General features: G+C 37.9%; 1 protein-coding gene across 4 annotated transcripts in view; it reads left to right on the top strand.

Annotated features, from left to right (window-relative positions):
• The window catches only part of TBC1D9 (TBC1 domain family member 9), a 55,008-nt gene that overhangs the window by 28,243 nt on the left and 13,490 nt on the right, over positions 1-13,275 (top strand). For all 4 annotated transcript variants that reach the window (XM_059827009.1, XM_059827008.1, XM_059827007.1 and 1 more), the window contains exons 7-13: positions 1,053-1,259; positions 3,023-3,193; positions 3,654-3,804; positions 5,373-5,587; positions 7,479-7,596; positions 8,558-8,843; positions 9,995-10,124. In XM_059827009.1, coding sequence (XP_059682992.1) covers positions 1,053-1,259; positions 3,023-3,193; positions 3,654-3,804; positions 5,373-5,587; positions 7,479-7,596; positions 8,558-8,843; positions 9,995-10,124 — 1,278 coding nt within the window. The remainder of the gene's footprint in view (positions 1-1,052; positions 1,260-3,022; positions 3,194-3,653; positions 3,805-5,372; positions 5,588-7,478; positions 7,597-8,557; positions 8,844-9,994; positions 10,125-13,275) is intronic.

Here is a 13,275-nt window from a genome sequence, read left to right as displayed (position 1 = left end):
TTAGCTAGAAAAATATTAATATTATAGAACTAATGTCTTACCATTGATCTCTGTTTTAAAAAGGGTTAAGAGTAAGAGCAAAAGTAAAGGTCCCAGTAAACTGAAATGTGCCCTTTTCTATTCTGAAGGCAATAAGACAGTTTTCATTACCTAGGAAATGCTTTTGTCATAAAAGCGGTGGTTAGAAGTACTTATAATTGTGATTTGTGTTTCGTTCAATGTGTGAACGGCACAAACTTGATTGATTGGTTTATTTGTTTTTAAGGCTAATAATTGGCAATGTTTAGCTGTTACATAATTCATCCACAGTATATGACGTATCCTTGACGTTTCTGTGTTTAATATGCTTTACCAAAAGCTCAGGGAACTAGTGCCCTGTACTCAGACTGTGGTGTGAGTGCTGTTTACAGGTTGGAGTTCAGTTAGATTAGTGACCATTGCACTAACCATTGAAGGCCAAACAGAAACCTCCACCTCACAGGGCTGGATGTTTTCCTTTGTAAGGAAAGACATGGGGTTAGTTTCCCTTTGTTGCAGGTTTCTGCATACCGTGAAAATACAGTTGCAATAACAGTTGTTATCACAGTATGCAACTATAATATAGTAGAAAGGAGTGTTATCCCTAAAATGGCTTATTCACATATATTGGCAATAAAACGTAAGCAAAAATCTCTGTTGATTCAGCCTGTACTGGTGTTGGGGAGCAGGAGAGGGATTTGGAGGTCCTACAAAAAAGCCCATAGATCTGCATCCCACAGAAGAAATTTTGTTCTAATGATTCTTTTAAAATAAAGCCTGAGGAAAATAAACTAAGCAGTGCAAAGGAGTTTTGCTGGAGAATGTACCAAAGCCAGTTGTTTTGAGGGATAACAGTCTTCATCTTTCAGACTTGTAAGTCCTTGTATCCAAATGCTGTTTTCCTGTAGAGGGATGTCCGTAGTGATTCGATATAAGGTGGGAAGGGGTACGGGTTTATTGTATTAAGATGGTTTCTTAGACCAAGCAACGTGATTAATTAAAGACCTTAAGCTGTAACTACTGTCTCTCCCTAGGTGACAATAGTCGAAAAGGCAGACAGCTCCAGTGTGTTGCCCAGCCCGTTATCAATCAGCACGAAAAACAGAATGACATTCCTCTTTGCCAACTTGAAAGACAGAGACTTTCTTGTACAGAGGATCTCAGACTTTCTGCAACAAACCACTTCAAAAATATACTTGGAAAAAAATATTTCTGGAAGCTATATCAGCTCAGATGATGAGGTGTGTGGAGGAACATGAATTGTTTACTAAAGAAGGGGATTTTTAACTGGTGTGGGGAGAGAGAAGCTAGGAAAAATCTTTTAAGTTTTTGTAAAGCTAAACCTTTGTACACAGAAATGTTACTCTCTTGTGTTAATGCCTTTAGCTTCCTTAAGCTGAACAGTTAAAATGTTACCATTAGAATATCTATTTTTTTTCTTGTTAGACCTAAGAGAAATCACCATTGCTGTGGAAGAGCTACTCTAACTCCTGCTGCCACATTCTGAAATTACAGTGTATCTTGTTGGAAAGTGTCATACTTAACTAACTGGTTAATTGAATAATACTGTTTAAAATCTATTGACTTGACCAAGTCAGAATGTAATTGTGGAATTTTAATAATCTGAAGAAATTATCAGTTGATAGGAAACTCCTTTTATTCAAGACTTTAGCTGCTAAATCTCATCCTTTGATTCTTCAGGAAACAATGTCTGAGCTGAGCAAGTTTGCATGTGCACTGCTAGCGAACTTTGGAACACCCAAACTAACATAAAAACCCAAAACCCTGTTCTGGACATCAGATGGCCCTATTCTGAACCCCCTCCCTATTTACCTGTGCAAACTAAATGGTTCTTAAAATATATAATTAGAGAAACTTTTCTCAGGCACTTTAAATATCAAGGCTTCTGCTGAACTTCTAGGTTTTATATATGAAATTTACGTGCTTTGTATCACAACCTTATCAGATCTGTTAAACCCAGCAAAGTTTAGCAGTTCAGATGTTAAAGCAGAAAAGGCTTTTGTGGTGTATCATTTTGGTTTTACGTAGGTAGGTCTCACATTGTAAGTCTGCACTAAGCCATACCTTAGTATTGCGCTGAGTAGCCCTACCCTGTTTGTCATGTAAATCTTGAAAGTCAGTTTTTTACTTGCTTTGTTGATGGTGAGGTATAATTGGTGTGTTATTGTAGTTGTATACCAGAGCACATACGCTGGTGTACATATATAATGCTGAAACTTTGTCTTGCCTTTTGCCCTAAATGGATCTGCGTATTCTACCTACTGAATTATAACCACAATTGCAAGCATTATTATTACATTTAGTAATATGACTACGTATGTAGACATGCATGACTACTCATTTCAATTTCAGGCATTTGGTGTGAACTGCTCTATGAGATCTTACTGTGATAAATTTTCAAAGCTGTTTGAGAAGTCAGAAAATCCTTTTTCTTCAAAACATTTTTCTTCCAACTCACGACCTGACAGTGTTGAATTTTCTGTAGAACTTTTTTTTTTTTAAGTCAGGGGAACAAAATAATTTACTTTATGTCTGTATAAACATATATACAGATATAAAGGTGTGTGTATATGTGTACACAGACACACATATAAATTTATGTTTTATATAAATCTTACATTCTGGACAGTCAAGGAGCCACTTAGGGAGTCAACAGTCCTATGATGTTGACAGGAGACCAAGGGAGCTGGTTTAATTGCCCAGGGCTACTTAAAGTTAACACTACCTTAACAATTCTAATTATAGGATTTGATTACTTTGGGGGGGTGGGGGGAAGCTGTTAGAGAAAGTGGAAACCATTTCAATATTCTATGCTAGTTTAATTTTTGCTGTCATGTGCTCAGCCTGTGAATGTACCTGGGTGATCTAGTTTGCTCAGTTTTTGTTAGCTGTTAGCGTGTATAAATTTTGAATTAAAATGAAGTAAAAAGTCCAGACTCTGGCTCAGCCCCATGTCTGTATTGCTTGTGATTGCTTTCTACAGGTGTTTACAAGATCAAGTAGTTTAATTTCTGCCAGCCCTCATAAAAGCCTCAGCTCTGAGTCGGAGGGAGAGCGACAGTTCAATCTCAATGACAACGGCATTCCAACAGCAACTCAAGCTTTAATGACAATGTATCGGCGGAGGTCACCTGAGGAGTTCAACCCCAAGCTGGTAAAATACACCTTGGAGTGCTGTACCTGACTGAAAAAGTTGTTAAATTACGTTTTCTTTAAAATCCGTGTTTCTGACCCAGAAGCATTTCATTCTGCCACAGACAGTTAAGATGCAGAATTTCTCACAGAAATAAAGCGTTGAACATGCTGTCGTTTTACCAATGCAAACAACTTCACTACATAAAAAAGCAAAGTTGGGTGTAAATCAAGGAGAGGTTGTATGCCTGCTCTTAAGTACAAATGCTTCAACAATATTCTTTTAACAGCAAGGTCTGCTGGGATAGAAACTAAGAAATGGGAGGAGGCAGCCCATTAAGAGGAAAATTGGACTGTAGCCAAGTTATTTCTTGCTCACTTGGAAAGTTAGGACGTTGCAGGCTTTTTAGCACTTAGCATTTCAGTGGGGTAGTGTTAGAAAGAGAAGCTGCATCTTTACGCCTGCCTTTCTTTGCTTTTAGGCTAAAGAGTTTTTGAAGGAACAGGCCTGGAAGATTCACTTTGCTGAATATGGCCAAGGAGTCTGTATGTATCGTACAGAGAAAACCAGAGACCTTGTGCTGAAGGGCATTCCAGAAAGCATGAGAGGGGAACTTTGGCTACTATTTTCAGGTAGGTGGGATATAAGCAAAAGCATGAGGGAAGAAAGGATTTCAAAGATGTTTAAGGGTGCGGATAATAAGCGTCTAAAAATATTTGGAGCCAGTAAGACTGTGATTGTTAGCAGGCGCCAGACTGGTTTAGACAAGAGTTCTGTTTAGACCAGTAAATACCCTTTCTCAAACAGGCTCAAATAATTAGGGAAGAATATAAAAAAGCAGAACGCACACTCTGTTACCAGAAGCCAGCAGTCTAGGGGCTTCTAGATGTTGAACAACCACCAGCAGGCCTACTTCCCATTTGTTTAATCATTTCTGAATCCAGTTAAGCTTTTGGCCTTCACAGCAAGTTGTTGCAAGGAATTCCAAAGTTTAAGCATGTTGCATGGAACCATTATCTTTTTTTTAATTATAAAAAAAAGTTGCTTTATCATTTTATTAGGTATGTGAAAAATGGTGAGAAAATATTTGTTTGCCTTCTGTGCCATCAAGGATTTTCTAGATCTGTGTCCCCTTAGGCTTTTTTTCAAAGTTGAAGAATTTTATTTATTTTATTACTAGTTATATGGAAATCAGTCCATACCCCAGGCTTTCTTCATAACCTTTCACTTACTGCATGCGTTCTCTAGCTCTGCCCCTCCCCGAGACAGTTACCACAGCTACCCACACCATTTAGGGTATGAGCACGCCAGGGACTTTATATGATGACCTAACTAATGATGCTTTCTGGTTTGTTTTCTATTTCTTCCCTAATAGTGCTTAATCTTGTACATCTTTTCTTTGCTGCTGGGCATTAAACAAATGCTTTCAGAAAATATACACAGGAATGCACAGACCTGTCCTTTGATTAATAGCTAGTTTGGACCAATTTTCGTGGTGTGTATATATAATTAGTATTTTCCATGTGCATTACTTTGTGCTACTGACACTTGATTTCCTTTGCTGCTGAGATTTTCATTTCCAGCGAAGTTTTAGAGTCAGCAGTGAAATCTCATAGGAAGTCTGTGCGTATGCGATAGTATCCCTGAGACGGGCCAAGTGCCCTGCCCAAGACGACAGTCATTTCCAGAAGCAGGAATAGAGCTCAGGAGGTCCTGTCTCTTGCTTTTGGCTGAGAGAGTTTCTGCAACCAAGCATTCATCTACTCCCTCCTCAGGGCAAGTAGCTTTCTCAGAGGCGTGTTTTGAGTTATTTAGGATAATCAAACCCACAGCCAGCTGCAAAGAGAGCTCATGATACTGTGTGACTGCATGGCTGGTTTGTTCTTCATGCCTCCTGTTTCTTTCTGGCTGAAAGAGAGAGAGGCTTTATCTTCTTTTTTTTTTTTTTTACCTCATTATAAAATGCCTCTAGAGGAGAAGACAAGAAGGGGTGATACCCCAATCACCTAAGCACATCCTTTTTTCTTTTTTTTAGCACCTTTGCAAAAACAACATTTCATATTTGCTTTCAAAGTGCTTGTTGGTGACATTCAAGATGAAAGGGTAGCAGAAGATCATCATGTTGGGATACTGTTGGGATACTGTATCTGCTAACTCTTGCTTTTTCTTTCTGGTTTTAATACTGTTCTCCACCTCCCAGGAGCCATTAATGAAATGGCCACTCATCCTGGCTATTATGAGGACCTGGTGGAGAAATCGATGGGGAAGTATAACCTCGCTACAGAAGAGATAGAGAGGGATCTGCACCGCTCCCTTCCGGAACACCCTGCGTTCCAGAATGAGATGGGTATTGCTGCTCTAAGGAGAGTCTTGACAGCTTATGCTTTTAGAAATCCAAACATAGGATATTGTCAGGTAATTGAAATACCTTGGCACTCCTTCAATTTCTGGAATTCCAGTTCTTTCCTTATACTCCTATTTTTTCAGTCATGTACACAAGTATTTGGCTGTGTAGAGTACACAATATATGTATAATGCTGTGAGGTAAAGCCTCAGTGCTGCAGAATTACAGTAATGCTGAGGTCGGAGGGATTTGACGCAAGGACCTGCTCTAACAAAAGTAGTAGTAGTGCGTGGTGAGAGATGTGCATAGTTTACCGTAAGCATATTTTCTGCCCATAAATCTAGAGATTGGACAGAGGATAACAGAGCTGTCCTGAAGTACATCTACAGAAAATGACAAATGGACCCTCTTTTAAGCAGGAGAAAAAAAAAACCCAAACTTTAACTGATCAGCCTTAAGTTTTTACTGACATATTCAATGTATTAGTTGTAATAACCCTCCAGAACCTCCTTTACTTTTCTTCAGTGATGCCATTCAATCATTCAAAATAAAACTAAAAAAACCCACAAAAAATAAAGCACCCTAAAAGATATCTTATTACTGCGCATCACAACCATGTATCGGTAGAGTTAATGCTGACCAGTGCATGGTTTTGGAGTTGTTATGCCTGTGATTCAGGTTACTTTAGTTTCTGGTCCCAAATCATTCTTTCTTTCTATGTAACTTTGACTTATCACCTTGGCCCTTTTTTTGCCTTCCTACCTATTTTTGCAAAAAGGAAACTTGATTTCGTGAGTATTAAGAAGCCTGATTAATGTCTGACCGTTAGACTCCTAGATACAACATGAGTAAGTGAAAGTGCAAGCAATTGTAACAGATACCATCAAATAAATTATTTAATAACAAATATAATACTAAGTAGTAGCTACAGTAACTTTTTGTAAAGGTTGTTTAACAGAGGAAAGACACTGTGATTCTGGTTCCTAAACCTGTCTCAGTAATTTTTAATAGCCTTGAGACTTGGTCCATGGCATTCAGGATGCTGATTCACAGTTACAGTGAGAATTCAGGCACGGAAGTATTTTATACGTGTTAGACAAGATAAAAAGGAATAGCATCGACTTTGACAGAGTTGTAACGTTGTTCTGAGTTGCGGTTGAAACCTTAGTTGTTGTTTCAAACAGGTAACGATCAAGCTGGAGTCTTAAAATGTTACAGGATCTGAAATGAGCAGCTAATTCCTTAGGAGGCAAACTGAGAAGAAAATGGTACCGAAAGACTTCATTTCTTCAGACTAAGAGAGGTCTAGTCAAAGGCAGTAAGCAAACAATTCAGAGGTCATTGTACAATGCTGTGATACTTGAAATGGAGTGAAACAGGCCATAAAAATCTGTCATGTACACAGTCAAACATGGAGAGTGAGCAACAGCAAGAGGCTTTTGTTTCACTGTGCTCTGGTTGTTTGTGACTGACACTATTACAGGCATTTGCCTCAGCTCACAGATGCTGTGTCTTGACCTTTTCGTAGGAGCAGACAGCATGGAGAGTGCAGACTGCCTCTGCAAGGAGTGGTACAGCAGTGGCCATCATTAGTGCTGTAGCAGGCATTTTGTCTGCATCAGACCCTCGTTCCCCAAGAGCACCTATTGGCAGAGTGTCGGTAGCGATGTAACCAGATGCTTGCAGACCTGAGTAGGCCCTTGATTATGAAAAGAAAGCTTGATTTATTTTTTCTTTAAAAAAACTAAAAATTTTTTGTGGTTTATTTGAGGCTTTCTTAAGCTTCCTTTGAGCACTGGGAAAACACTGCCTGCTGTTTTTACAGGAAAATACTTGAACAGTTTGGGGTCTGCAGGGGGAAATGTAGCTAATTTCCTAACCATAGTAACCACTTACTGGCCCAGTTACTGTGCTAGATATTAAATAAATGGGTCTAGCAATTTATATTTCTCTTTCTTTTAGGCTATGAATATTGTCACTTCAGTACTCCTCCTTTATGCAAAGGAGGAGGAAGCTTTCTGGCTGCTGGTGGCTCTGTGTGAACGTATGCTACCTGACTACTACAACACAAGAGTTGTTGGTATGTTATGGAGAAATTTTCCAAAATGACAGTACAAAAACTAACCAAATTAATTGGTGGTATTTGTATTGAAACAAGCATATGTGTAGATGTACGTGTGGCATAGATACAACTGTGAATGCTCGTGGCAAGACAGCTTGTGCAGGAGCATAGAAGCAATTCCCTGAACAGATACCGTGATAGTTAAGTTTTTCACCTACTTAGGATTAGATGGCATTCTAAAGTGGGCTTAAACAAAGTAAATAAAAGAGATAGGAGGCTAAAATCTGAATTTTATATGATCCAGTCATCTAATTAAGGTAAGGTGGAAACAGGAGTGTTGGCAATTTGCAGTAGAAGTCTTTGTGTCTGTTTACCTCTGATTTGAAAGCGCACAAGTATCTGAAAGCTATTGTTGTCAGATGACAGTTTCCTTGTGTGTGTGGAAGTGAATGGCTCTTCAGTTTATCATGGAAACTGTCTTTACTGTAGCTCACAAATGCTTGAGATACTCATTCAGCCTTAGAAATTATTCTTCCTGGCTTGCTTAAGACACTGATTTTATGGCATAGATATGTAAAGCATAGAGTTCTCTTGAAATAAATCCAAACCCTCACAGACAGTCACCCTGGCCTCCTCCAATAGATGATGCTGAGAAGTATTATTCTAATTAGTAATGGTAAGTACTAAGTCAACATATAACTTCTGTAGGTGCTAGACCAGATTGACCCTATGTTAGCTCCTATGAAGTGTATAATTAAAACAAAAAAAACCTTATTACAGTTCAATTTGTACGTACAGCTCAGTAGTGGAATAGAATCTGTTATTTGTCTGAAAGTGAGAAAATGTGTCTAAGCATCATGTAGAATATTCTTAGGTTTTGTATTTATACATGTATATATATATTTTTTTCTCCCCTAAATGGTGATGTGGTCATTTGCTCCTGAATTAATGGACATCCAACCTTATTTATTTTCAACAGGAGCATTGGTGGATCAGGGGGTCTTTGAAGAGTTGGCTCGTGACTATGTTCCACAGCTTTATGACTGCATGCAGGACCTGGGTGTAATATCCACCATTTCCCTGTCCTGGTTCCTCACTCTTTTCCTCAGTGTAATGCCATTTGAGAGTGCAGTGGTGGTTGTGGACTGTTTCTTCTGTGAAGGAATAAAGGTGATATTTCAATTAGCGCTCGCTGTCCTCGATGCTAATGTAGACAAGCTGCTTAACTGTAAAGATGATGGAGAAGCCATGACAGTCTTGGGAAGGTATTTATTACAGAAAATAAAGTCTCTTCATTTTATTTTCCTTTTTGCTCACTTTTCTGATTTGTGTTCTATGTTGAAATAGTCAATTTAAACCAGTATAATACATGTAAATCTTTTACATGCTTATAGTCCCTTTTCACCCATATAAGGTTCTCTTTATATTATCTTAAAATAATGTTAAGTGACCAACAAGATATAAATTCTTCTTTCAAGACATTCAAATAAACTTCCCAAACCTGGTTATAGAAACTTATTTTGGTTGATTATTTTAGTTGATTACATGGTTTTTGTAACTTCATGTTTTGCCTGCTACCTTTTAAATGCTGCTAAGAAAAAGCCTTGATCTCAAGGGAAATTGTTTTGGCAGTGGACTAAATGGAACTCAGAAGAATTAGGTAGGCTCTTGAATTAATAGATTTCAGTGAAACAGGAGGCTAATAAATAGACTGGATTGAGTCATTTAATACAAACTAATACTGCTGAGTGCAGCCTCCGGGTTCCTCGTGTTTGGTAGTAGTGTTTAGTTTTTAAGATGATGCTGAAAGTTTGGAATTTTTTTCCCTAATAAGTTTCATTAGTATAGCTTTACTGAATTCTGGTTTTAATTTCTTTGGGACTAAAGAAGGCCGTGGTTGTGTTTTCTCTGAAGTAAGCCCCAGTGCTTGCTGAGGATTTAAGTGTTCTGCAGCTGCAGGGTAGAAGACAGATGATCTACAGCAGCTGCACTGGTTGGAGGAACAAGCCTTTAAAGCCCCTTGCAGCAAGGTTGGGGAGTAGTAGGACAGGGGGGTATGGAGACTGAAGCACACTGACACTTGTTTCCCATGGTGTCATTATTCCCTTAGCACATTTAAACAGCCAGAAGCAACAAACGTGTTCAGTAAGCCACTTGTTTGTGAGTAGCTATATCTGAGCAATTTCTTGATAAGGATAATGAATTACCAGGGTTACCTTAGCTCTATTTGAGAAAAAGCAGTGTTAGGATTTGGCAAATTACTGATGTCAAAAATCATGTAGTTCATCAATAGAGTGTGGCTTGATTATTTTTACGTTTAATAATCTATATGTAACCCTTATTCTGTTAACCCTCAGAAGGGAGGGTGTACAAATGAATCTTGGGTTTCTCATTTCTTTTTTTTTTTCCCCACCAGATATTTGGACAGTGTAACTAATAAGGACAGCACTCTTCCACCCATTCCTCATCTTCACTCACTGCTCAGTGATGATGTAGAGCCTTATCCTGAGGTGGATATCTTCAGACTAATCAGGTCTTCCTATGAGGTAAGCTAGGATTTCTTAACAGGAACTTGCCAACCCACACTAGTTCTGCTTTACAGGAGAATTTGATACTCTATAGTTTGTCTTTGCTTGGAACTGAAAGAACACAAAAGAAATACAGACTCATCTCAGAAGTCTAAAATGGGGCAGGGGAGAGGGGTTAGTCTTTCTTTTTCTTTTAACCAAAACTTGTAATTGGAGCTGTTTTGTATAGAAGGCTGCAGCATCAAAGGAGAGCAGCCCACAACCAAAAAGTGATTTACAAACAAAAGGCTGAACTTGTAATTCAAAAAAGGTTAATTCTCATCTAAGTTTTTTTTCATGCTTTTCCAAACTGAAATGCTAATGAAATCTGTATGATCTCAGAAGACCTTTCTATTATCAGTGGAACTTTGTTTCTTTTACCTTTTTTTTTTTTCAGCAAGTGCTGATTATGACCATCGGCCACTAGCTTCTGTATTATCACCAAAGCTAGAAAAATTTCAAGTGAAAGGAGCTGGTAATAACTAATATCTATAAAGCATAGGACAAAGTCTGCAAAAAAAGTAAAATTTGCAAACCAGTTTCATTGTCCTTAAATTTTAAAAATAAGCCATCAATTAAAGTATCCCTGATGATTACACTGACATATTAATTTTTTATAAAAATTAAAGAAAAACTTTGAAGAGTTATTCTTCTTAATTTCCTTTTTTCCTTCCATTGACATGCAGGGTAAATTAGTATTTTTAGCTCAAGGTGTAGGTTCATACTTAGCAATATGAGAGCTGTTTCAGAGGCATTTCCTATGTCCTTAAAACCTCCCTGCTTTAATAAACATGATATCTATTTAACAAGGAAGTAGGTAGTCCTTAGTTTATTCTACACTGAAGGACAAACTGAATTAAGTTAGATGTATAGTTCTTCTCCTTCACACAATGTTAGAATGGGGAGAAGGACAGACGTTTATGTGAAATTCTGTTTCCCTTGTATTTTTCTGATTTCCTCATCATGAAGACAGCTTGCATTGGCTTGACTGCTTTTAGATGAATAACCTGACTTTGTACAGAACCTTTCTGGGGCTTATGCAGAACAGAACCTTGTAGATAAATAGCTCAGCTCCTTCTAGATAAATAACCAATTGTACTCCAGTATAATTAGGCAAAACAAATAGCATGGGGAGTGAAGAACTGCGAGGAAAGCAGGAGTTGGTTGCAAAGAGAGAATTAGTTTCAGGGCAGTCATTGTTGATTTGATTATTAAAAAAAAAAAAACCACCCAACAATTCAATAGTAAACTATCAAGATAAAAAACTTCAAAGCATCTGTTATTCAATGACTGTTACATTCCTCAGTTAGTTGTGTGTAGTCGGCGCTAGGCACTCACTGTGTTAGCTTTGCTGCGACTACAAAGAGCAAAATATTGTGTAAGTGAGCATATCTTTGCTATTTTTAGAATTTAAGCTGTTAAAAGTACTTGTTGGGTAGCCATCTATACTTAATCTTCTAGTCATTTATTGTTTACAAAAACCAGGAAGACCTACAGCTGAAAAAAATGCTTCACCCTCCTTCAATCACACACACTCACCCCCAAAGCAGGGGAAAACCTTGTCCCTTGCAGTCTGTCCTAGATGTTTGTCATGGGAGCATGATGAGTCTGAGAACTTGGTGAGGAGTAGCACTGGAAAAAGCACAATATTTGGACTGTTTTATGAAGACCTATTTTCCATCACTCTCTGATCCTGTCCAGCTCTTAGGTAATCATGTCAGACGCATATATGGGAAGTCTTCAGTGAAAGCTGAAGTGATGCAGAGGAATTTTTTGGTAATTAAGTGATTAGCACCCCTCTCTGATGATATTGAACTGACTTCCTACTTTTAAGAGAGAAACATGCTTGAAATAAGAGAATATACATAACAAGTACATTTTACCCTACCAGTAACTGTTTCATTTACTGAAAATACTTTTTAGTAAGAAATGTCTTACCTTTTCATTCAATTTTGCAATTAATTCAGAAGCCATAGATCCTGGTGTTATAATAATTACAATAGAGTGGCTGAAATAATGCATAATAACTACAGCTTTAAAAGCCTGTGTGTAGTTCACTAGCTGTCAATGGAGTGTAAACTCAGATATTCAGAGCTGTTATGTGCTTAACTCCCTTGATTTGTGTGTTAGTTAATTTGGAAAAAAAATAGGCCTTAAATAGTTAGGCTACATCTATAGTAGTATCTGGATCTTGGCCATTTTAACTTAACAACTGACACTCAAAGGTTTTTGCTGTTGAAAGGTTTGATACAGTTTTGACCTAGAACAAGTGACATGCTTCCAACAATTTCTTATGTGATTTGGAAGTTAACATAGGCATGGAACCATTCCCAGAAGATAATTGCATGCAACCTTCCTTTTCTGTAGGCTACATGAGTTTTAATTGTATGGATGTGAACAGACCGTCTCATTTGGCCTCCAGACCAGAGAATAAGCCCTGATTACTGCAATAGATGTGGCCTCAGAGCCACAAAAGACATCTCTTTTTCAAGGTTTTGTGACCTCTGTGATGCTTAATATTCATGGATGTTTATCTAGATTCCATTTTTTCAAAAGCCTTCTTTATTTGCAAAATGTTCCAAGTACATAAAACATCTTTTTACTCCCAAGGTACATGATAAAGGTGCACAGCTTTGCAGATAAACGCAGCTTTGGCGTTAATTTGATCACACAAGACTGTGCAAGCAAATTATGACCTGCTTATGTAGATGCACTTGCACTGGAAATATAAATCCATCCTGTATGAAAGTGTATCTTGCCACCCCCTTTTATTTTACATGTGGCATACTTGATGTCTGGCATTACTTTCCTGCTGGTCATCTGTGCTTTTCAAAGTATGTGTTTACAAGTGTTTTCTTGATGGCAAAAACCCCTTCTACTTATAGTTCACAAAAAGAAATCTTAGGGATTAGGTATTCCTCTACATATGAAAACATGGAATATTATTCCTAGTAGGTTTTCCCCTGGGATGCTTCTATAATATATGCAGGAGTCCCCTGAGACTGTTATGTGCATTGTGGAAAAAAACTTCTGAAAATAAGACTTGCACACTTTAGAGAATCTTCTTCCTGATGGAAGTTGCATTCTTGATGCTTGGTTTCAGATCCTCCTGAATTTAAGGCGTACTATA

The sequence above is a fragment of the Gavia stellata genome, chromosome 19 (genome assembly GCF_030936135.1).
Source record: "Gavia stellata isolate bGavSte3 chromosome 19, bGavSte3.hap2, whole genome shotgun sequence".
Classification (NCBI taxonomy): Eukaryota; Metazoa; Chordata; class Aves; order Gaviiformes; family Gaviidae; genus Gavia; species Gavia stellata.
The sequence above is the reverse complement of the archived record's forward strand: the minus strand, read 5'-3'. Positions and strand labels throughout refer to the sequence as shown.